This window comes from Trachemys scripta, chromosome 6 (genome assembly GCF_013100865.1).
Source record: "Trachemys scripta elegans isolate TJP31775 chromosome 6, CAS_Tse_1.0, whole genome shotgun sequence".
Lineage (NCBI taxonomy): Eukaryota > Metazoa > Chordata > Testudines > Emydidae > Trachemys > Trachemys scripta.
The window spans coordinates 2,560,867-2,586,215 of record NC_048303.1 but is presented as its reverse complement, the minus strand read 5'-3'; the positions used below and the strand labels follow the sequence as shown (position 1 = coordinate 2,586,215).

The 25,349-nt window shown below is 51.3% G+C and overlaps 1 protein-coding gene across 8 annotated transcripts in view; it reads right to left on the bottom strand.

Annotated features, from left to right (window-relative positions):
• The window catches only part of CNTFR (ciliary neurotrophic factor receptor), a 438,526-nt gene that overhangs the window by 32,237 nt on the left and 380,940 nt on the right, over positions 1-25,349 (bottom strand). For all 8 annotated transcript variants that reach the window (XR_004646219.1, XR_004646220.1, XM_034774357.1 and 5 more), the window contains one exon: positions 13,978-14,141. Coding sequence is in view for 6 of the 8 variants with exons in the window: in XM_034774357.1 (XP_034630248.1) it covers positions 13,978-14,141 (164 nt within the window). In the remaining 2 variants the exon portion in view is untranslated. The remainder of the gene's footprint in view (positions 1-13,977; positions 14,142-25,349) is intronic.

Genomic DNA, 25,349 nt, shown 5'->3' with positions numbered 1-25,349 from the left:
CCCCTAGGCCTCCCTCCAGACACTGCCATTAATCCCTCACTCTTGGCAATTCCTCCCCATATGGAGGTTTTCAAAGCTCGTTTAATCCCGTCCATGCCCTAGGGCTCTAGCACTGCCCCACATGCTGAATGGGAAGCGGCCCAGCGAGGCGCTAAACTACCTGCAGCCGACGTCCGGTCCCTCCATGGGACCCCGCGCTCCCTCACCATGTGCACCATCCTGTCCACTCAGCGCTTCCCAACCCCGCGCCTGGCTGCCCCGCTCCCAATTTGCCCGCGGGGGTAAAAAGCTGGGGCAAAACCCAGCCTGCGTTCCTGGTGCACTCTGGCAGGTCGCTGGGTGAGCTGCAGCCGGGCCTGAGGTCCAGAAGGCCCTTTGAAGGGACATGAACAATCCCCCACCGCAGAGAGGGGGTGGGGGTGGGGGCTGTTTGAACTGTCTGGAACCTCTGCATCCCACATGAAAACGTGTTAGCCGGCTCCCTGCCTGCTGGGTTCTGCTTTCCATTCTTCCACACCTCCCACCTTCCGCCCTCCCTCCTGACAACACACAGGCTCACAGCCTGCAGCCTGCTAGGAACGGGGGTGTCTCTCTGCATCCCAGTGCGCGGAGCCATGCACTGCCCCGAGGGAGCAGAGCTTCCCCCTGCCCCAGTGGGGGGCACCGCTGAGTCACACGCAGGTCGGATGCAGTGAGAACTGGCCCAGGCACCCCGAGGGCATCCACTCCCTCTCAGTCCCCTTCTTGCATTTCTCAGGGGCAGAGGCATAGGCGTGGTTTGACTGGCAGCTTCAGTCAGACCAATGGGGCCACGCGGGGAGGGAGTGGGGGGCAAATTTTGCGCCTGCCTGAGGCTTGCAGTTTGGGGGGGCAACGCCTCCCCTTCTCAAAATTATGACCATGAGTGGAGATGCTTCGGGGCAGCCGTGCGGGCACGGTGTGGCATGGGAGATGAAGTCTGGGGGGGAGCCTGGAGCACCTGAACGACCACTCCCACGAGACCTGGGGCGTGTCAGAGCGGGAATATTGCCGTTTTCAGGCGCTCAGAGTTGCCCAGACGCTTTTGGTGAACAAATCCATGCCAACGCATGGATCGCGCTGAACGGAGAACCCCATTTCCCACCGAAAAGCAGTTTGGGTGGAAAACGTGGGAGCGGCCCCAGTGTGACGATGGGGGTGGGGGAAGCAGCCAAAGGGAAAGAGGAGGCTGCCGTGAGGGGTGCAGCAGAAGGGGTGCTAAAAACGGAGTGAATAAGCAGGGAGGGGCAGAACTGGGAGGGGCCTTGAAGGGAGAACAAGAAGTCTGAACTTGGCAAGGTGGGGTTCCCATTAAAGAGCAGGGAACCCCATTAAATGGGACCAGCAAAGGGGAAAAAAACCCACTGGATCTGTGCCGGTTTCTGTTTCTTTGCACCGGATGAAGAAGGGCCGGAAGGTTATTTGAAATACGCATATAAATCAATTAAAGGGCAGGGCATGGGAATCCTACATCCAATACCAATGCAGCCCTGACCAACCCAGGAGATGCGGTAACCTGGGGTTAGGCCACCTGAACTACGGTCCTCAGGGCACAACGTTTTTCACAGCTGAGTGACATAGCTAGGTCAATCTAATTTTTAAATGTGGCCTAGCTAAGGTTTAACCAAAACAAGCCTGGTTTAAATTGAAATCAGAGCATCCACACTGACTTTAGTACCAGCTTAAGTAAATCAATTTAGAATCACTCCTTTGGTTAAACAGGTGCAGTTGTGTGTGTAGACAAGCCCTCAGGCAGAGTCTTTAAAACACTTTGGGTTTCCATTCCTCTTGGTCGATGTCTATTTAAGTCCGACATCCAATGGGCCTTTGTTAAAGATTCCCCATCCCCTTCCATGAAGGCAGGATCTCCCAACACACATGCTTTGAGACCACCGAGCTGACAACCCTGATATCTCTAGGGGAAAATGCCGTTAGAAGCCTTCCACATTTCCAGGCTTTCTTTATCTGTCACAAAGAGACATGCTGGAGACTCGCTCCCGTCTGGGCCCCGAGGAGTCCCCGGTCAGTGGTGTTTTTAGCCTTTCCTGCTCTGGGTGTTCCCCATAGACATAGGGATGTTTTTCAGTTATTAACGACCGTGATGATTCTGGTTTCCAGGCTCCTCGCTGGCTGAGCGCTATGCATCCTCAAGAGGAAATGGGAATTCACCGCTCGCCCAGGCGGAGGCAGCCCGGCTACGGCCTGCAGAAGATTTCTGCTTTGCTTCAGGTTAGTTGGCTTCCTCATTAACGTGTCAAGGGAGTAGTCATAAACAGAACCCTGCCGTGAGAGCGCAAACCCCTCCTCGCCTGACCCCCCCCTCTCTCTCTGATTAAAGACCAGACTCCGCCATCTCTCCTGGCCTCCTCCCTCCTAGGGTGGGCCCACTGAGACCAGTGGACCTGCTGGCTGAGTCAGACTCGACTGCACCCGCTTACAGATGTGGCCCAAGGACAGGGTCAGCCCATTACTCAACGAGGGGGCGGGGAAACAACAATAGAAAATGTGGAAATGCTAAATGACATTTTTGTTTCGGTTTTCACCAAAACGGTTAGTAGCAATTGGACGTCTAACATAGCGAACGCCAGTGAAAATGAGGTAGGATCAGAGGCTCAAATAGGCAAAGAACAAGTTAAAAATTACGTAGACAAGTTAGATGTCTTCAAGCCACCAGGGCCTGATGAAATACATCCTAGAATACTCAAGGAGCTGACTGAGGAGATATCTGAGCCATGAGCGATTATCTTTGAGCAGTCATGGAAGACGGGAGAGATTCCAGAGGACTGGAAAAGTGCAAATCTAGTGCCCATCTAAAAAAAGGAAAATAAGGGGAACACGGGGAATTACAGACCAGTCAGCTGGAAAGATAATGGAGCAAATAATTAAGCAAACAATTTGCAAACACCTAGAAGATAATAAGGTGATAAGTATGAGTTAGCATGGATTTGTCAAGACAAATTGTGTCAAACCAACTTAATAGCTTTTGTTGACAGGGTAACAAGCACTGTGGATAGGGGAGAAGTGGTAGATGTGGTATATTTTGACTTTAGTAAGGCTTTTGATACTGTCTCTCATGACCTTCTCAACAAACTAGGGAAATACGACCTAGATGAAGCTACTATAAGGTGGGTGCATAACTGCTTGGAAAACGGTTCCCAGACAGTAGTTATCAGTGGTTCATAGTCAAGCTGGAAGGGCATAACGAGTGGGGTCCTGCATAGATCAGTTCTGGGTCTGGTTCTGTTCAATATCTTCATCAATGATTTAGATAATGGCATAGAGAGTACGCTTATAAAGTTTGTGGATGATACCAAGCTCGGAGGGGTTGCAAATGTTTTGGAGGATAGGATTAAAATTCAAAATGATCTGGACAAACTGGAGCAATTGTCTGAAGTAAATAGGATGAAATTCTATAAGGACAAATGCAGAGTACTCCACTTAGGAAAGAACAATCATCTACACACACACACAAAATGGGCAATGACTGCCTAGGAAGGAGTGCGGCAGAAAGGGATCTGGGGGTCATAGTGGATCACAAGCTCAATATGAGTCAACAGTGTAACACTGTTGCAAAAAAAGCAAACATCATTCTGGGATGTATTAGCGGGAATGTTGTAAGCAAGACACGAGAAGTAATTCTTCCACTCTACTCTGCGCTGATTAGGCCTCAACTGGAGTATTGTGTCCAGTTCTGGGCCTTACATTTCAGGAAAGATGTGGACAAATTGGAAAAAGTCCAGAGAAGAGCAACAAAAATGATGAAAGGTCTAGAAAACATGACCTATGAGGGAAGGTTGAAAAAATTGGGTTTGTTTAGTCTGGAGCAGGGAAGACTGAAAGGGGACATGATACCAGTTTTCAACTACATAAAGGGTTGTTACAAGGAGGAGGGAGAAAAATTGTTCTTCTTAACCTCTGAGGATAGGACAAGAAGCGATGGGCTTAAATTGCAGCAAGGGAGGTTTAGGTTGGACATTAGGAAAAACTTCTTAACTGTCAGGGTGGTTAAGCACTGGAATAAAGTACCTAGGGAGGTTGTGGAATCTCCATCATTGGGGATTTTTAAGAGCAGGTTGGACAAACACCTGTCAGGGATGGTCTAGATAATACTGAGTCCTGCCCTGAGTGCAGGGGACTGGACTAGATGACTTCTCAAGGTCCCTTCCAGTTCTATGGTTCGAAAGCTGCTTGTGATTTGGGGGTCTCAATATTTGGGTGCCCCACTGGAGACAGCTGAGAAGAGTCTGATTTTCAGACAGTGCTCAGCCCCTGCCCTCTGCTAGCCACAGCAACCTGAGACACCTCCCAGGGGCCAGCCCCCGTCCTTATCACAACTGAAAGATACAGCTGGGCTCTAGTCCAAACACACCCATTGGACTGGGAGCAGGAAGCCATTCAGGAAGGCCTGTGGCCCGTGTCATACAGGTCAGGCTAAACAAGTCTGCGACTCTCTGGAAATCTTAGCTTTAATCTAATTCCTGAACAGCTATGCAGTTCCATGAATCCCTGTGAAACTTTTCCTTCTGTTCCTCCCACTGGCCCAGCTCCAGCAGAGAGGGCTCAGGGAGGCTGGCGTTCTGAGCACAACCGTGCCTCACCCGGCTCTGGTGGTTACAGCGCAGTGCACAGCCGTGCCTCAGACGACACGGTGGTTACAGCGCAGTGCCTGAGGGTCACGTGTTTGCGACCGGAGGGCTTCCACTGCTGCTACCACCAAGCAGGGCCACCTTGGGGGGGGGGGGGAATTTGCCTTGCCCACCCCCCCATTTGAGAGGGCCCCAAAACTGAGCAGCATTGCAGCCTAGCACGCTGGATTCCAGTGTCACTCAGGTTTGGCCTGGTTGCTGCTCCAAGGGACAGGAGCTGCTGCCGCGGGGTGAACGCAGGGCAGGCTTGCACTGCAATGCCCGCCCCTCCAACCCGCCCCCCCCAGCAGCCCAGACTCTCCTTGGGGGTCCTTGTTTTGGAAGCGGGGGAGGGGCTCAGTTTCAGTGCGACCCCAACGGAGCTGACCCAGTGGCAGCAATGGAGGGCGTTTCAGGGAAAGAACGCAAATCCAAAAGGCTTGTGGAACGTAGGTCCCACATAGCGAATAGTTCCAATAGGAAAGCCCCCCTGTAGCAAGCAAACACCTCCACCAGTGAGGAATTTTACTCCCCTGACTAACCTCCTCCACTCCAGGGGAAACACTCACCTGACTAAAGTTAATCCTGGGCTTATGTAATTGACCAGCTCTGTTTTGCAGGCATCCTAAGAGGGAGGAAGATTGTGTGTTTGCACTTACTTGTGTGGGTGTGTTCCGCGTGCATTTAGGGGAAGGCATGCAAACATGCGTGGGCGTTTGCATGCACAGGTGTGTGCATGAACGTACCTGTGTGCATATGAATGTGTGCATTCATGCAAATGTGTGTGCATGTCGGTGTGTGCATATGTGGGTAGGAGTGTGTGTGTGTGTGTGTACCTGCTCAGCAGGTCCCCCAGCTACTGCCTTAGGGTACGTCCACACTGCAATCACGGGGTGTGATTGTAGCTCGTGTAGACATACCTGGGCTAGCTTTAAGCTAGCTAGCTCAGGTCCCGGAGCAGTGAGGCTGTGGCAGCGTGGCCTAGCCAGGTGAGTAATTACGCAGGGTTCCTGGCTGGGTTGTACAGCCCACACTGCCGGGCTTCGCTAGTCCAGGACCCGAACTAGCTAGACCATAACTAGCTCAGGTATGATTACACAGGCTGCAATCAGACCTCCTGACTGCAATGTAGCCAGAACCTCGGGGACAAGCTGGCTTTGAAGGTCCAGTCCTACAAGGTGCCCAACTCTTCCTAGTTGCTAGCAATTCATGTCCAAGGTCATGGGAGTTAAGGGCGCTCATCCCTGTGTCTCAGCCCAGCCCCTGGGACTACGGACACAAAGCAATAAACGTTGGGAGTAGTATGTGTCTCTGCCTCTGTTACTTGCTAATTGTTAGTCTTTATTTTCGATGTGATAGAGGCACTTTACAGACATGCTCCTTGCTGCAGTATGTGCCAGACCCAATCCTCCAACACCCCAGACAGCGGAGAAGAAGGGAAATCCCATTGAAGATCTTGGATGGTTTCTCAGGATGCACTGCTAATGCCCCCCGCCCTGTCCCCCAAGCTGCACCGGCCACTAATGGAGGTTTGTAAGACCATTTTTCTTAGTGATCCCCCCCTGGGGGTCTCCTCTGTCCCCCCCACTGCCAGACCCCTGGATTCTGCCCGCTCTGAGGTGGGAAGCGCATGACATTGTGACAGTCCTCAACATCCTCCTTCCTCGGATGATGGTGGGTTTTTTTAAATTGCTGACTTTGCCACCCGAAGGGGAAGGCAGAGAAGTGCCGTAATAAAAGCTGCCAGTCGTGAAGCTGTAACCCAGAGGGTCTCAAACTTTTTTACTGGCGATCCCTTTCACACAGCAAGTCTCTGAGTGTGACCACCCCTAATAAATTAAACACACTTTTTAATATATTTAACACCATTATAAATGCTGGAGGCAAGTGGGGTTTGGGATGGAGGCTGACAGCTCGTGACCCCCCATGTAATGACCTCGCGACCCTCTGAGAGGTTCCGACCCCCAGTTTGAGAACCTAACTGAACCAGGACAGGGTGACGTCTGCAGCCAGGTTGCCTTTTAAAAGCAAACTCACCAGGGCAAAGCATCCTGGGCAAACGACGATGCAAACTGCCCTGAAGTAGCATCTGTTCCACGAAGCGACGCTGTTAGCGACACCACACCGGAGACGTCTGCGGCAAATGCAGCTGCACCGATTTCCTCCCCACTTCTCCGCCTGCTGCTTGCTCAGATGCTCTGCAGATGAACAGGCTTTGCTGGGGGGGTTGGCTTTGCTTTGGTTTGCCCCGAAACAAGAACTGCGGGGGCTTTGGTAAGCAGACCCAGAGGTTCGCCTCTTCCGCTGTCGCTGCTGCCTTGCGGCTTTGCACGGGGATATCGCTCAGGGATTCCCAAAAGGTATCCAGACACCGGCTGAGCAATTGCTTCTCTGTGATTGCAGCAGGCATCAGTAACAACGTAAGAACGGCCAGACTGGGTCAGATCAATGGTCCACCTAGCCCAGGATCCTGTCTGCCAACAGTGGCCAATGCCAGGTGCCCCAGAGGGAATGAACAGAACAGGGCAATCAAGTGATCCAGCCATATGCCTGCTACATCAATTGCTCCTCTGAGATCCCATATCCCAGGTGAGTGGCCTAGCCACTGGGCTGTTGGCTACTTTGGGGTGGGTCTCTGTCTCTGAGACCAGAAATTCCATCCCACGCCCTCCTAGCAATGGGGCAGATGGTTTGAAACACAGCACTTGGCACGGATCTGCAGTGTTGCCAAGTCTCCCAACTGTATTAGAAGTCTCCCGCCATTTGGTGTTTTTTCCTAAAGCTCCAGCTTCAGGAGTCATGGGATTGGGGGGGGGCGGGTCTCAGCTTGAGAAATGGCTTCTCATGCCTGGTAACAAACTGACTAGTAAATAGGAGCATCACTGTCCTCTACTGGACAGAGTCAAAACTGCTCGACTATGTGTCATAGGGGTCCCTTTCCCTTGAGTGGCAGACTTAGGCTTTCAGAACCAGGGGCCCTGAGTTCTATTCCCTGATGCTACATGATGGAGCAAGGTGACACTGAAGCGGGTCCCACACTAAAGCCCTGATCCAGCAAAGCAGTTAAGGATGTGAATAGTTCCATCGCCCCACTCCCTGCACGCTCCCCACTAGACGGGGGTGACTGTGTGTTACATGGCTCCGCTTGGAGGTGTCTCTGGTGTGTGCATGCCACTGTAGTGACAGCACTGCATTATCTGGGTGTTTTTATATCAACGTAGCCTCTCCGGGGGGCTTAGCAGTGTGGGCAAATGTGAATGGAAGTGGGCCTAGGAGTTGGCCTATGGATGGCGTGTGGGTGTCTACATTCATGCACACATGTGGACTTTCATGCAGACGGGACCTCGGTGTGTGTGTCTGCAGGGGTGTGTGATCGTCTCCAGGTGTGAGAGCCAGCGCGCTCGCCGGGATACAGTATGTACGAGGGCAGCGATCGCTGCTGCTGTTGTGAGTTAACTGAAGGAGCCTGTAAAACCAGAAACAGGCTATTAGCAATCCATTAGGGCAGAGTGTCCAGTTCCAGCCTAGGTAATCCATTAGAGGAACATCTGAGCGCATTAGGAGAGCTCGCTGGAGGCCAGGACGGGGCTATAAAACGGAGGAGGAAACCATGCTAATCTGGCTTGAATTACCAACTTAAAAGCCGGAGAAAAATAAAGGATACCCTAAATATTTAATGTTTTATATTTAGGAGACAAAATGTGAGGTTCTGCCAAGAGGGGAGAATAAAAAAAACTGGTTTCGTCTGCAAATACATCCCATCTCTCCGTCCTGGCAGCCGACAAGGAGCAGCCTGGCTTTCCAGTCCCCTGGCTCTCTGGGGTGAGCTCATCAGGGCAGGCTAGAAGGGAGAACTGATTGCCACCCATCATGAAATTAACTCTACCTTTGATGGGGCTGTCAGCCTAGAGTGCTGGGGAAGGGATGTGTCCCCCTGGCTGGCGCGTGAACCCCCCCTTTGGGGAGGTTAGCCCTGGCCCTGCCTCTTCTGCCCAAGGCCCCGCCCCTACCCCACCCATTTTGTCCCCCCTCGCACACCGGCGCCTCAAGCCCCCCACTGCAGCTGGAGGAGCCCCAGCCGAGCGGCTCCAAACACCAGCCCGCCTCAGGTGTCCTGAGCTCCGGGCAGCCAGCCAGTCTGCCCCAGCTGCACCGGCCAGCCCGAGCCACCCCTGGCTGCTGGCCGGCCTGAGTGCCCACTGGCCTGAGCTGCCCCAGGCCGCCAGCCCAAGCTGAGCCCCGCTGGCTTCAGGGGAGAGGCGGAGCAAGGCCAGGGCCTTGGGGAAGAATAGGGTGGGGCCACGGCCTGGGATTGAGGAGGTTTAGCCACCGCTGGCCTATTATACCCGCCGCTCATGTGTGTCCCAGCTGTGTTTTAGGTGCTGCAACGTGCCACGCGTCCACCACACGTAACAGCGTGCACAGACACCCGCGTTTCGGGCGAGGGGCAGCCCGGGGCTCCTTCTTTTAGCACGCTGATAATAATTCCCAGGCCTAAAGGATTGAGTTCAACCTCACAGCAGTCTGGGGCTGCGGGATGAGACAGCAGCAGGAAGGAGCCTGGCTTGAGTCACATCTCAGGCTGAGTGCGTAGAGTTGGCAATTCGGGAGCGCCGCCGGCCCCCATCTCACGACTTGTGTAAACTAAGCAATTTTGATACAGAGTCACTCAGGTTCTAATGTGGAGTCGCTCGGGTTCTCATACCTGCTTTAACTCTGTCCTGTCCCTGCCCTGTGGCTGGAGACCTTCACTTGTTGCTATATGAAGCATTAGCCTGTTGGGTCTTTGAATTCCAGCAGCGCAGGCCCCAGCCCCTCCTCTATCTGCCCATAGAGGATGCTAATTATCCGGGGGACCTCGGGGCAGATTGAGGGCAAACCCTTGGAGCCCTGCACTGGAGAGGGCCCCGCAGCGATCCGGAGGTGGGACACAGCTAATTGCTGATGGCCAGTTGGCTGAGTGGGGAGCAGGATGCTTCCAAGTGAGGCCCACGTCTGAGCCAGCCCCTCCTCTCCTCAGATGTGTGGGGCAAGGGTGGGTCTCTGGCCTGTACATGGAGGGCCAGATCCTGTTGGGAAGGCCCCGATTTGCTGCGTTACCTGGACTGAGACAGCAGCTCCCTGTGTCTCACTCTCCCCATCTGTAAAATGGGCACTTGGATGCTTTGGGCAGCGCGCCAGGGCCTGGAGCACCCACGACACAGCCAGTCCGTTCCCGTTGATACCTTCAGGGCAGCCTTTTAGAGCGGACTGTGCAAATCACCCCAGCACAGCAAAGCCTAAGGGGTTGGACTAGATGACCTCCTGAGGTCCCTTCCAACCCTGATAGTCTATGATTCTGTGAAAATCTTTGCGCAAAGCAGGCAATAGGGGAAGGAGCCCTTTGCTCTCGGGCGGCCATCAGACACACTTCAGGGGGAGGAGGGAATTGCTTTTGCTGCCAACAAATGATGCACACAAGCGGAGTCTGAATGCATGTTCCTGTCCACAGCCAGTCACTCCCGAGGCCCTCTTGTGACCTGCAGCTCAGCCAGCCAGTCCGGGGTTGTTCTTGCAGTCCTTCTGTCGTGTGCCCGGAGGCTGCTGCCCCGGGAATCCCTCTCTTCACCCTGGGAATGTTTAATAAGTTGGCCTGCTCCCATCTCCACCTCAGCACGTCCCTGTGCCCTGCTGGGTGACAGCCCTGTGGCACAAAGTAAGGTGGGTGGGGGATGCAACCTAAGTAGATGGCAGGCAGGACTTCCATTAGCTGACTCCTGTGTATGCAAGGGGTTTAAATGAGGTAGGGGGTTAAGTGTGTGTGGGACGGGGGGGAGGTGAAGAAGGGGCTGAGAATGGTGGTTAGCATGAGGCCCTGGGTGCCAGCATATGGTTTAATTGCTTCTTGTGGCTGCTGGCAGAGTTCCACCCTTCTTCACCTGGCCTCCTTTTTATTAACCTGCCGGGACACTTTGTGATGGACGTTCCCACGGTCGGCAGTCAGGTTGTGTGTCATGACCTGGCCATGCGGGGAGCTGAGCACGGAAGGGCACCTTGTGTTTATACCGATGGCTCCTTACACCCCTGTGTCAGCCAAACAGCCTGTCAGGGCAGCTTGGACATGCCACATGGCTTGGGATGCCCCTCCCCTTCCTGGAACATGCCCTAGTCCAGGGTAGACTGGTCCCTAGACTCCCCTAGGGAGGGGAGGGCTAGTGCCACCTGGGAACAACACAGTATTCAGCAGAGAAGAGACCTGTCTGTGACACTTGACACTCATTAACCATTTGCACGTCACACCTTTTCCAAAGGTGCCAGTCAACACCTGCTCGTCCCCTTCAGGCTGTGGGCAGAGGAACGGCCTCTCATTCAGTGCCCAGCAACCCTGCTCGGCAAATGAAAACTCATAGCGTCTTATTCAACTGCCACAGAGCACCCGGCTGAACTGGTCACGGGGCGAGTGACATCCTGGCACGGTGCCAGGAGCTCAGGGCCGCCTCTTGCCTGTCTTCAGTGCAGGCTTGGCATGTGTGGTGGCCTCATCTCAGTCTCGCTGGTCACCGGCCAGCAGCGTCCCAGGACTGGCATAGCAGGAATTGCTGCAGGTCGGGATTAAGATGCATTGGCAGAGCCAGGTGGGTGAGATTGTGGTGCATCGACAAAGCTGTGCCGGGAGGGGGAGGAGACGCCCAGGGCTCTGTGTGTATGGGGGGTGTCCCTGGACTGGAATGGCAGGGAGGCGGGTTGTGGGCTGGGATTGTGGTGGATATGCAAAGCTGTGCGTGTGTTGGGGGGAGCCCAGGGCTGGGCTAGCAAGAAGTGCTGCAGCTCTGAATTTAAGTGGCTTGACAGAGCTGTGTAGGGAATCTTGCATGGCCCTGCAGTGCTACCCCAGTCTGAGTTTAAAGAGCTGATTGAATTAATCACTGCAAATAATTCACCTGATGAACAGCGGCATTTTCATTCCGCTTATTCACAAATCGTATTTTTCATTCTCCAGCTGGCTTGACAGACAGTCTAATAATGAGTCCAGGACCTTAGTCGGCAAATGTTGGCTGTCAGTCACGGAGCAAATTATTCCCAAACACAATTTTGCATTATTTGACCCGCTTCAGCGACCGGTGTCACGTCACTCACAATTAGGTTTGGGTTTTTTTAAATATATAAACAAGCAATACAGAAGAATGATGCAGCCACAGCATGAGTGATGGCAGAGAGGGAAAAAGCCCGGAACACCAGCAGTTCTGGATCAGACACTTTGGTTCTTAAAACAGGAATGCCAAGCCACGCAATATGGGGGAAAGGATTGTTTTCGTCTATGTCTCCACTCCCAGATGCAATGGAGAATCCCCTCCAGACTGCAGCGATGAATCACATTGGGGTGTTACAGCGGGGACCGATTGTCTCTGTATTTTTACTGAGAATTCTCACCTAACGTATTGAGATGGTCCCCCTCGCCTTGGTATCTGAACACCATACAGTCTCTAATGCGTTTAGCCTCATGGCCCCTCTGTGAAGTACAAAGTGTGCTTATCCCCATTGTGGCACACAGAGAGGTTAAGTGACTTGCCCAATGTCACACAGGAAGTCGGTGGCAGAGCAGGGACTTGAACCAGTTTTCCATGTCTGAGGCTAGCATCCCTAGCCATAGGACCATCCTTCCACTCTTAACATAGTTTCAAATGCCAGCAATCATATTTAACAGACTCCAGGAGGCTGGAAAACTGCCAAGTCCCCTTTTCTCTTGGGGTGCAGCATAAAATGACCGGCACTCAGGCATGCAATCAGACTGAGTGGGCCGGCCTATCTTGAGAGCTCATAGTGAGACAGACATAGCCATCCTGGCCCAGGGAGCTGCAGGCAGCAGGATTGTTGCTGTCGCTGGTGTGGACAGACAGGTTACTCCCATCCCAAAACAATACAGTAACAGATGAAAGAGCATCTGATTGCTCATGTAATTCCTGCAATGAGCCAAAAGGGCAGAGCTGGTCAGAAAATTATTTTGTTTAAACTTCCCCTGGAGTCTTCTGATTTTTTACCAAGTGAAACCAAATTTTGCATTTCAAACATAATTTTTTTTGTTTATGAAAATGTTCAAAAACGTAAAAAAAATAGTTTTATTTGTAGGTTTTATTTGTTAGACACCCCTCCCTCTTCACCCCCCTGCTTTCCAATGGAAAAATGGGCGGGGTAAAGAGAAAGAAAAGGGGACAAAAATCCCCCCCCCAAACCCCAGAAACTAAGAATTTCTTGGTTTTCAAAAAAAGAAACAAAAATTTCAACTGGGAACAAAACTACACATTTTTGCCTGGTCAAAAAATAAGAAAACATCTAAGGACCAAAAAAATTGACAGAGAAATTTCAAAAGATCTTTTTTCATCCAAAAAAACCCGTCTGACAAAGAAACACGGACCAGCTCTACAAACATATCTGAAATCCATGACTACCATCAAGCTGTTGGCCTTGTTCCATTTGCCGGTGAGCTAATAATCTCCCCATCACACAGCCCACCACCAAACATCGCCCTAATTGGGATTATAGTCAGCCAGTCTCAGAAGAGAAGACAAAGGTTGAATGGATACGCTCAAATAAATTTGTTAGTCTCTAAGGTGCCACAAGTACTCCTGCTCTTTTTGCGGATACAGACTAACACGTCTGCTACTCTGAAACCACTCCAATGCCGTTACCAGTGCTATCCCTGTTCTTCTAGCTAACAGTGGACTTCTGTCCTAAGAACCTCACTGACAACTTTCTTAAAAAAAAAAAAAAGAAACAAGAAATAAAAGTAAAACTACGATAACATCAAAGCAAAGGCTGTGTCCCTGACAGCACAGCGTGTTGTGGCACAAGATATTTTTTATCTCCGGTTTGGAATCTAACATGGCAGAGCGCATTTAAATGCGGTGACATTTACACTTCAAATGTCTCTTACATCTCAGCGGGCAAGTTTTATGTAGAACATATGTATGGAAAATAGATACTGGCCCCGTATTACAGTGCAGAATGGGGGAGTGGTTTGACGGCGGAATGGGACTTAAAAGAGACGCCAGGCCTTGGTTGCGTTTGCTTGGCCTGACATAAAGGAAAGAATCATATGTGCATTTTGTGCCAGCTGGTTACCAGGCGGTAACATCGCCTTCGCAGCAATAAAGCCCCTTCTCGTTCCCGAGCACCTCCTATCCAAAGTCCTTCCCAAGCCAGAGGCCCATTCTTAGGCATTTAGTGCCTCCCTCAACTCCACTGACTTCAAAGCAGGTAAGAAGGGGCTGCAGGCTTGGCCCTCTACAACACAACAACCCCACAGCCTTCCCCCCACCACCTGGCCCTCAGTGAAGGCGATTGAGAGGTCACTCACATGTTGCCATTGGTCAAGGATGAGGGGGCGATACCTCAAGAAGAATTTGAGCGGGAAGGACTCGGGGTCAGGCCAAGAGGAAGGGTTCTGCCACCTCACTTCAAGCCTCCGGGGGTTGTTGGATACTGGCTTGGCCACCACGTTCTCTGGAGGGTCCGGCTTTACTGGAATAATACAGAAAGGTCTTTTTACACCTTATACTCTTAGTCCATTCTCATGCTATTTCACAATAGAGGGTTGGGTTAGCTCTACTCCAGGTACAAACACACCACAGGGAGCTTCCTCCCAGGGTACATTTTGCCACTCACAAAATATCAGCTAGCTGTGCAACATGGCCATGTAGCTTCTAGATTCTGCCTTATACTTTGTGGATATGTTGCAATCTGTTTTATGAAGCCTACAGTAAATATGTGGAATAGCAGATGCTTATTCCGGTACAGATTAGAAGCAACAGGTACTACAGCGAGGAGGGCCTGACAGAGAGACAGATGTACATGGGGGATAGGTAGACAGACAGACAGACATTGTACTTGAGGACTCGGTGAGATGAGGTGACTGGTAATGAGTTATAGACACTTGTATGGTACACTTCTAAGCCATCTGTGTTCACTCCTGACCCCAAATCATTACTTTTAAGGGGATGACCCAGGAGGTCCCTTCCAGTCTGACATCCTATGTTCCTATGAAATCAAAGGGCCAAAGCTGGTGCTTGTTACTCAACCGAGCTGACTTCAATGGGAGTTTGGCCTGAGTAAGAATTGAGTAAAGGCCTCAGAATTTGGTGCATCGACTTTGATGAAGATTTAGGTTTCAGAAGGACTGAGAATATCAGGATTCATCCCAGGCCGGTCACCCAGAGCACAAGTCCCATGTTTTACCTTCTTCCCCCAACTTTCAGCCTCTTCCCCTTTGGCTCTAGTTTGGGGTACTGGAATCTTTGCTCACCTACTTCAGAGGCATTTTGAGTGAGGCGTAATTAGCTGAGGTTTGTAAAGTGCTTTTAAAGCTGAAGATGTATTAGGGCATCGATAGCAAATCAGTCATTATTATACTTGTAGACGGGCCATTTTCTTCTTGGGGATGGGGCGGTGTCCCGCCAAGCATTGTTGAACTGAACTCCCAACTTCTAAAACTTTTCATTTGCTTTAGCAAGTCTATGAAAGGCCAAGATCAGGTCGAGAGCATTAGTGTGTTAAGAAGATAACATAAGAACATAAGAATGGCCCTACTGGGTCAGACCAAAGGTCCATCTAGCCCAGTGTCCTGTCTGCTAACAGTGGCCAATACCAGGTGCCCCAGAGGGAATGAACAGAACAGGGAATCATCAAGTGATCCATCCCCTGTCTCCCATTCCCAGCTTCTGGCAAACAGAGGCTAGGGACACCATTCCTGCCCATCTTGGCTAATAGCTATTGATGGACCTATCCTCCATGAATTTATCTAGTTCTTTTTTGAACCCTGTTATGGTCTTGGCCTTCACAACCTCCTCTGGCAAGGAGTTCCATCGGTTGACTGTGCGTTGTATGAAGAAATACTTCCTTTTGTTTGTTTTAAACCTGCTCCCTGTGTTCTGTGGTAATTAACAGCGCGTTAATTATTGAACAGGTGAGCAGCCCAGAGGTTGCAGGGCGCCTGGACCTAGCTGTGTGTTCTGTCTCCCCATTCAGGCTAATACTCTCCTGGGGAGTTGGTTAGACGGATATGCCCCAGAACCGGGCAGCCGGACACAGCCAGATTGCAAATCAAACCCTGCCTGAGCAGCTGTGCGCTCCTGTCTGCGCACCAGCATGGGCCTTTCCAAACCAAACCGGTGAGCGAAGCCCTCCGGTTCTGCTCTCAACTCAAGGGTAGTGATGCCAGAACAATTCAACGGGCTACACAATCTCTTTCCCTCACCGCAGCATCGCAAACAGGCACCAGCCCTCCGCAGCTGCATGGAGATGGAGCAGGGTGGGAGGCAGTTCGACAACGCACTTTCACAACGGGAGAGCAATTCTATCGTCTCAGGGTGAGTGGGGACTGGCCCAGAGCCCACTGACGCCAATACAAAGATGGCCTCTGGCTCCACCGGGCTTTGCCTCAGTCTCAGGGAGCAAGCCTGTGCAGGAGGTATCATCACACCCATTTTGGAGACGGCTTCCTGGCCTGTGTTACACAAGAGATCAGGCCAAAAATGGCCGCCTGGCCTTCAGTATCTGCGGATGACATGACTTCCACCACCACTCTGAATACACCCCCTGGACAATCATCTCCATGGCAACCGACTGGCCAGGTCACAATCAGTGACAAGTTGGGACTCAGCAGCGGAGGGACCCCTGGCGCCGAGGACCCTGTTCAACCGGAGCCTCCTCAGCCTCTCTCAGTCCCAGACCCTCTCTCTGAGGGCTGGCGTCTCTGCCGGCATCTGATGAACAGCGGGCGTCATGCAGCTACGCCCTCTGAGCCCCACGGTCCCAGCGGAGCTGCTGAGGTGACGGGCTCCCTCCAACCCCATGCAGTATTGGGGTTCAGGCTCGGGAGGGGACCTCCCTTTCTGCTCCGTCTATGCCACGCTCATGACCCCGCTAGCCGACAGTCCAGTGCCTCCCTCGCCTGGAATTGGAGAGGGAGCCCCTCGCCCATGTAACGCCAGGGCGCTGGAAGTTTAGCGTGAGGGAGGATGGGGTTTTCGGGGTAGTTCTTGGCCATGCAGCACCCCGCCAGAGGGGCGGAGGATCCACGGGGATCCTCGAGGCTTTTGAATAAAACTCAAGCGGAGTGTAATGTGTCTGTCTGTCAGTCTCGTCTCCAGCAGCCTCTGGTGGAGTCCACCACCATAGCCCTGGCTGCTGCTGGACAGTTCCACAACTGGCAGCCGGGCTCTCTCTGTCGACAGGAAGGAGCGTGGGCAGGATGACCCTAGGTTTGTAACTAGAGTGCCCTGGCTTCCTCTTCATGGATGCCTCCAACGGTCACTCCTCTGCTTCCTACCACGGGACTTTAGCCAATGGCGATTCCTGTGGACAATGGTACAATCACACACAAAGGTGGGTGGCCAAAGGACTCACAAGGCAAATAGATCACGCTCTTTATCTGATTTGATCCGGGCGGCGCTGTTATACGCAGTCTTACAAGTTCTTTTTCTGAGCACGTGAGTGCTGTTCAGTCTTTGAAGACCTGCTGCTTGTTGTTAGTTTTGTGATGCGGTTGCTTTTGGGTGGGAGCTGTAGCCAGCAGAAAGGGAGTTTGGTCTCTGCTCTCCAACTACAGTCAGTTCTTGCGGGGAAAGCTACTCCAGGGCACTGAGCACTGGGCTGAAATTCCTGGAAGAAAGGGTTGCCGGTGGGCCGTTTGTGACCACCTCTGTTCCAGGACTGGTGAATATAGTGTAAATAAACAAAGTTACACTAAGAAATTACTTGGACTTCTCATCTAACTGTCCTGCAAAGCCCAGAAATCTGCTACTGCTCGGCAGAGGGACAGCAACAGCCTCAGATACCTGGGCAGTTAATGAGCAACTTCTGTACTGTGATTGTTGTTATTATCGGCTAGGCCCTGGCAATGTGCTTGGTGCTGTCCTGGATACGACACAGAGACAGTCCCTGCCCCGGGGTGCTTGCGACATAGCCGTGAAGGCAGGACGCACTGGGGAACCCAGGGGAAGGAAGAACTGAGGGGCTGGTTATTCTTTGCATGGCGAGTTCCCATCCAGCAGGCCCAGCGGAGGCGTGAGTGCGAAGGAGTGCCTCGAGTGCTGGACGCTGGTGCCTGAGCGAGCAGGGATGGGGAGGGCATTCGGTGCAGAGAGGATGGCAGGGGATCCTAAGCCTGCGTCCTTGAGCCATAACCTCCCTCTCCTGTCGCTTCACCCTCTTGTCTGCCACTGTGTCAGTTCACTGGCTGCCTCTTAAACTTCTGGTTCCAGCTTTCCAGGCCCCACATCGCTCAGGCCCAGCCTACAGCTCAGGCCTCGTCTCCTTTGATGGCGCTCCCTCCGCATTGCCAGCTTCGACACCGGTTCAGCCCCTTCTCTCACCAGCGTCCCCACCCCCTCTCTCCCGGCTGGAGCGCCCTGCCTCAACCCGCCACCTCCCTCACCTCGCCTGGAACCTCACTGCTGCCGTCCTGCCTACGAGCCGCGAAGGGGGAGTCAGTCGGGGAGAGGAAAAGATGAGGTCAGAAGGCAGATGTGCACATGCCTGGAAGAATGAGTGACCGATCCCAGCAGGGGCACCTCCTGCGCTCCCCGGATCTCGCTGTTCAGCACACCACTTGTTGCATCGTGTCAGGTTCAGGGGCGGCGGGGAGGGGGGGTATACAGTGTGCTTGGCCTGTCTAGCCGACAGCTGGAGAGATGCAATCTTACAGGCCTAATGCTGCCCGGTGCTGAGCATCCTCGACTCCCACATGACTTTCCTTATAAGGTTTTATCCCGGGGTGTGTGTGTGTGTGTGTGTGTAACCAGGTGACGTGTGCAAATGCATGAGCTTTTTGGGGTCACTTTCAAGGCACAATCACCCCATTTGGTAGCAGGCCAGCCGGGGGGAGGGCGGACAATTATTATCAGGCCAGATTTTCCTCTGGTGGCTTTGTCTTTTATCAACAAGCAGCAGGGGGAGAATTTGTCGGGTCTGTGCAGTCCTGAGCTACTCCAGATGGCTGTGTAATTCCTGCTCTTGCTTTGAATCCCGGGGCTTGGGGTGGACATCGGCTTCCATTAAAAGGGCCTTTGAGTCCAAACACATACGGAAAAGTATAAATCCAGCGCTGGCTCTGTGGACTTTGTGGATTTGGTTTGCAAAACAAAAAATCTGTGTAGCTGAACGAATGCAGATGATTCCAAAATCCAGCTTAACATCAAGTCTGCAAGGAGCCTTGGGGATGAAAGGTGCTGGGCTGGGTGAATGTGAGATATTGCGACAGGGGAAACTTTCAAATCCTCCAACTTAAATCCATTCACTTTGCAGGTGTTTCTCCTTTGCGGTGTTTGCTAAGGACCCAAACACTCAGGGCCAAGCTCTCTGCCGGTGTCACGCTGCGAGCCAAATCCGGCTGTCGTTTGTAAAGCCAGAGTAACTTTGTCAAATAGACGGGGAAGTACTCGGATACTGGGGTGAAGATCGGGGCACATGTGCTTCAGACGGGCTGACAGCCGGATACGTGACCCCTTGGGTTTACGCCAGTATAACTGAGGGCAGACTATGGCCCCATGATGTCAGTGAAGCTGCCCCAGGGATGGGCTTGGCTCTTTGTGGATGGAAAGAGAGTCCCAACGTAAGAACAAATACAAAAATAGTATCAGTGGGTGGAACAAATCCATCCATTTTGTCAGAGATTTGGTTACGAGCCATTCACATGGGGAGCAGCTCTTTGAACTAAACTTTTTTCCCGTTCAAAATGGAGGCTGGCGGGAGGACAGCTGAGATTTCTGGGAGAGAATCTTCTGGCTGTGAGCAGCAGCAGACTGTCCTTGAGAGGGTCTTCACGTTCCTGGTCAGCAGAGAGTCTGCAAACGGCTCGCCAGCATCTTTAGAAAACAGTGCTCCGAACCCTGAGGTCCTTGTTCAGTTTTCCCTGAATCAGCTGCAGTTTTGCCCGAATAAGGATTGCTTAAAAATCGGGTCACATTCTCAGGATTTGTGCGGAGCAGAACGGCATTCCCAATCTGCAAAATGGTGTGAAAAACGGGGCTGTTTCCGCCACGTTCTCATCACAGATTTTCAGGTCAGAAAGGACCTTCGTGCTCATCCTGTATAGCACAGGTCACAGAACCTCACCCAGTGGTTTCTGCTTTGAGCCTAGCAGCTTGTGGTCAAACTGAAGAATATCCTCACCTCAGATCCTCAGCTCACTGACTCTTCCCAGCTCTGGTTATCCAGGTGCCTTTGTGTCACCTCACTAATCCAAGAACCTACGTTCATTCTGATGGTGCAGTGAGGAGCCAGCTAGTTTCACGAACATTTGCATCCTGGTCTCTGTGAGAGATGGTTCAGTGAGAAGAAATGATTCAGCTAGTGGGAATTTTACCTTTGTTTTCAGTGGGACCGGGGCTAGGCCAATGCCGGATCCTGTGAACTGCAGCGAGGATAACTGCCTTTGTTTGTTTTGTCCATCTTAGGGTGGATGCTCTTTGGAGCAGGAAAAATGGCTTAATTTAGTGTTGAAAAGTGCTGTGTACATTTGCAGCTATGTATAAATCAGTGTCACTGTTATAGCTTCTCTGGAATATACCAGCTGCTTTGTCTGATGGACTGTTCAAGAAGAAATCCTTCAACTCCAATCAAGTAACAACTTCCCAGCGAGATTCCAACGTGCAAGGCAGCCAGTCCGGAAAACCTTGTTTCCATCTGCACCACCACGGAGGAGGAACCTATTAACGAGCACTGGGGAATCTACAGAAGTTTGGAACATCCTGGAAGACAGCAGTAAAGGGCAAGAGGGGGGCAACTTTGAAAGTCTAACAGATGCCAGCTTCAAATCAAGTGTAAAGTCTATAACATCACTGCTTCCTGTCATGCTATATACCTTCTCCAGCTTTGTAACTGGGTTAGATCTGCTCTTGGGATTTGAATGAGGAGATTTGCTATCGACTGCTCAAATACTATAGTGAAGGGGCCCAGACAGATAGAGAGACGGACAGGACAGGGGTTCAGTTCTGGGCATCTCATTGCCAAAAAGATATTGACAAGCTGAAGGGAGTTTAGCAAGAGCAACAGAAATGACTGGGAGACCTGCAGCAATTGCTGTAGGAAGAACAAAAGGCCCTCTTTTATACACATTAAATCAGAGGGTCTCAAACTTTTTTACTGGCGACCCCTTTCACATAGCAAGCCTCTGAGTGAGACCCCCCTTATAAATTAAAAACATTTTTTTATATATTTAACACCATTATAAATGCTGGAGGCAAAGCGGGGTTTGGGGTGGAGGCTGACAGCTCGCGACCCCTCATGGAATTATCTCGTGACCCTCTGAGGGGTCCCGACCCTCAGTTTGAGAACCCCGGCCTTAAATTAACCAACTCATCTGCTAAGAGGAATCCACCTCAGCTCATGACCAATTTGCAAGCAGGAAAAAAAGAAAAAAAGAAAGAATGGTAAGCAATGTAGAGTAACAGGGTGAAATGAAGGACCTGCCTACACTGGTCTAAGGTAAAGTGTGAATTTAAACTGAGATAGTGCTACTGGTATAACCCCATGAGCACACTCGTATTCTAGTATAAGATAATGTCGCTTGGGAAGTGGTTTAAGACAGAAAAAAGCCACATTTATACTGGAATAAGCGTGTCTCCAAAGGAAGTGATACTGGTATAACTATAGCAGTTAATTACACTGGGAGAACAAGTGGGAATCCCTACCACTTAGATCTTTTATAATTAGATTGTACAAAACAATACAAATGTATTATAGGGGACAAGCCTGCATTGTTCTCCCTAGGGATGGGCTGGATCGAACCCTATGGGGCCATACGAACCGCATGGTCACCATTTAGGCTATAGAAAAGATTGACCTTTCTAACTGACCAGGAGCATTCTTGCTAGCACTCAAACAAGCAGCTATCAAACAGGGGTTCTGTGATTTTTGCAAAGACTTTGTCATGTTGATGGAGGTACACTGAATCTCTCATTTGATGTCTTTGGTTTCGCTCCTTCGAAAAATGTCAGTCATCCAGTCACAGAGCAGAAACAATACCACGTGACTCAGGTAACCCACTTCATGCCAGGAATAAGAACTGAGTAGACCAGAGATGAGTGGAAGTAGTAAATAAATCACGTAGCTCACAAACAGCACCTAGGCCGTGAGGCGTTCATATAAAACGTGCAGCACCTTGTTTCAAATGCTGACCCAATTCATTAAAAAAAGAATCAAAATCCCTTCATGGATAATTCACTGGCAGAAAAAAGGGGAAAATAAATAATCCTCAGCAAAAAAAGCTCTCGCTACCAATTGTTGCTGGCCCAGCAGTTCTAAGAGCAGCAAGGGCAGCATTGGGCCGGCCACGTAAATTTCCTTCCCACGTTTAATTTCCAAGCTTGCCATGCTGTGTGAACTCCCTCCTTTTTCAGACAGCCCCTGCCCCAGTCAGACAAATGTGACCTCAGCTTTTCAGATCTCAGCCTAGCCTGTCACCTTGTCATATCTCAGAAATGAAGCAGTCCGGCCCCATCAGTTGCGGAAAGGAGGAACTCTCCGAGTAAAACCGAGCACACTATGCTGTCCGAGCCGCCGTCTTTCAACCGAGCTGTAAAACCGATCACTTAAGATCATTAAGTATCCCAGGGCATTTTTCACAAGAGTAAGGGTATTAAACTCCATGGCTTGGCTAAATTCCAGTCTAGGTCTTTTAATTCTGCCTACCTAAGTCGTTTAAATTGAACTGACCTGCTGGGTAGGTTGTTACAGACCTATCTGTGTAGCATGTGAATACCTCATAGACATTAATACTGAATCCTTACAAAGCCCTTTGGAAGTAAGGAAGTATCATTAATCCCACTATACAGCTGGGAAACAGGGGGACTAAGTGATTTGCCTAAGACCACAGAGAGGGCTTGTGGCAGAGTCAGGAACTGAACCTGTATCTTTTGAATCCAGTCCAGTGCCTTGACTCCAAGGCCATTTTGCTTCTCTCAGTCCTCACATTCTAAATTGCTGTTCAGCGTGGCCAGGCTGCCATCTGAGAGGTGGTTGCATTTTGGGGGTGGGGGTGGGGTGGGGACGGTGAAGTCTCCCTTGCGTATAACCTGCATGCCGTTCTGCAGAATGCTCCGGTTTCCTTTCGGGTCGAAGGGGTCAGGGACCGCCTGCCCTTTCGAGTGCCGGGATTGCATTTGAGCATGTTATCACATCCGAACGAGCCGAAAATGTCTTTCCCTTCCTGAGGTTGGTGGCCTGCACTCCGCGGTTCGCTTGGAATCGCGTTTGCCTTGAATTGCTTTTGATATGCGGAATAATTAGCACCAGCAGGATGTTACATTTTTAATGCCGTGTATTTTCTTTTGATAACTTGCCCAAGGCTCCCATCAGAAAAATCGCGGTGGAGGTGAGGTGCTGTTGGGTTTTTCCCCCCTCCCCCTCTTTTGCATGAAGAATGCAAATACCATCTGTCAGGCTGCTTTAAAGCTGTTAAAACACAAGTCAGGATTCAGAGAGGAGCTGTTCACTCCTCCTCCCCCACGTACAGCAAACGTGAATGACAGTGCAAGAGTCAGAGAGATGTTTGTGCTGGTGAAAGGCTCTGGCAGGCCCCAGTATATGCAAAGGACAAAGTGTCTTAGGAGCAGAGGCCAAGCAACCGTCCTCCAGGCGCACTCCTCACCGCAGATCACTTCTCCACGGCCCAGTCAGTGCTTGGCTTCTAGTGAGAAGGCCACTCAGGGGCCCAAATAGTGCCTATCAGGATGGGGGGGTCATTTGACACCACACCCCATATTCTTCACAGTGATACTACTTTGGCATAATTCTGATGTATTTTACACAAGATGGGTCATGTGAGATATCATTGGAAAAGTTCTGATTTACTGAATAGGATTATCCTATTTGTATGCATGTTTCATGTCTGTGTCTGAAGCTAGGAATATTGGCTATGTATCTGTATTACAAATGTGTTTACACCTGGGGAACGCCCACTAGGCAAAAGACTGTCAGTCTAGATGGCTGGCTGGGAAGGGCCCATTCAAGTTAATGAACCATTAGGGAGAACAATAGGCCTTAGAAGAAGTTTATATCCTTCCTGAGGACGCTACAAACAGCCTCATGGCAGCTGTGACACTACAGGGACCAGAGACCAGGTCACTGGTGCTCGTCTCCATCTTGGAATATCAGTGTTTTTCTACTGACTGGTGTGGGAACCAAGCTTTGAGACAAAAGGTTCTCCACCATATGCTCTTCACTGACTCCCCACCCAAAGAGACTCTTGGAAACACCAAAGGAACGGAGACTGAACTGGGGGAAGTGCTGGACCCAGGCTAAAGGGATTTTTAGCCTGTGAATGGAACACCTGGGGTAGTGCAGCTGGCCCCTTAAGAATCTCTGCAGCCTGCTTGAATCATCATTTAAGGTAAGAATTCGCTACTCATATACAATCTCTTTAGTATATTAAACTTAGTTTGCCTGTTTTGTTTGTTTGCTAGGTAACCGGCTTTGAGCTGTTTGCTATCCCTTATGATCACTTAAAATCTATCTTTTGTAGTTAATAAACTTGTTTTTGCTTTCTCAGAGACCAGTGCGTGGGAGACATAACTCGGGGCAGAAAGCTGTTGCACATCCTCCTCCACTTTGAGGGAGGGGGCGAATTTCATGAGCTTACGCTGTACAGATCTCTGTGCAGCACAAGACGGTCTAATTTTCGGTTTATACTCCAGGGGGGGAGGGGTGCACTTGACAGCAGGGTAGTTCCTTAGCTGGGCCTCCCCATGCAGAGCTGATCACAGCATCTACACGTACTGCAGCAGGGTGTGTCCCTACCTGTATGTGTGCTGGAGCCTGGGAGAGGGCTTGGCAGGCTGGTCACACCAGTACAGTGTAAAGGGAGCCCAGGCTGGTGGGTTGGGGGGCTCAGTGGTACCCCAGTTCCAGGTAGCACCCCGGGGGGAACCCGTCACAGGTCAGATATTCAATGAGAGCTGGGCTCACTTCACAACTGGGCCACCAAACCGCCAGACGAGGGTAGCAGCTTGTGGATGCTGGTGTCCCGCTGGTGAATGACCCCCACATGCTGCCTCTCTAAGGCCAGGCTAGAGGCACTGGTAAATACTGCGGTTTGTTACGCTCGGCTGGCATGTGAGGAGTCGATAGAGGGTGACACGTCCCAGCAGTTTTGCTGGCAAATGCTGCCTTTCCCTCTGGGAAATGGAGCAAAACTGCACGTTTCTTGCCCCCCTCTCCCAGGCAAAGTAGGTCCTAGGTCCCCTCCTTGCTCCTGTCGAACCTGGCCATATAGAGGGGGAGGTAAATGCAGGGGTTTTGGAACAATTTGTATAGTGGGGGGGCTGAGAGCCACTGAACCAAACTGTGAACCCTGTATATAATGGAAACCACTTCAAGCCAGGGGGTGCGGCAGCCCCCCCAGTTCCAGTACCGATGGATCGTAAATGGCTGACTGTTCTGCCCAGATGTGATGCTTTTGGTCTGTTTTACCATGGGGGGAGCAGGGAGAAGGAGTTTCCTCGCACAACGCTCGGCCTGACAGGATGCCCGAGGGCCTGGAACACAGTCATAGGCTACGTCCACACTAGGAGCTTGGGGTGTGACTACCAGCTTGCACAGACACGCTTGTGCCAGTGCACTAGGAACAGTAGTGTAGCCACGGGAGCACGGGCAGAGGCAGCAGTGGCACAGGCTAGCTATACCGAGTTCCCACCCAAAGGGTTCAGGCGGGTTCGTGGTCGGCACGGCCGG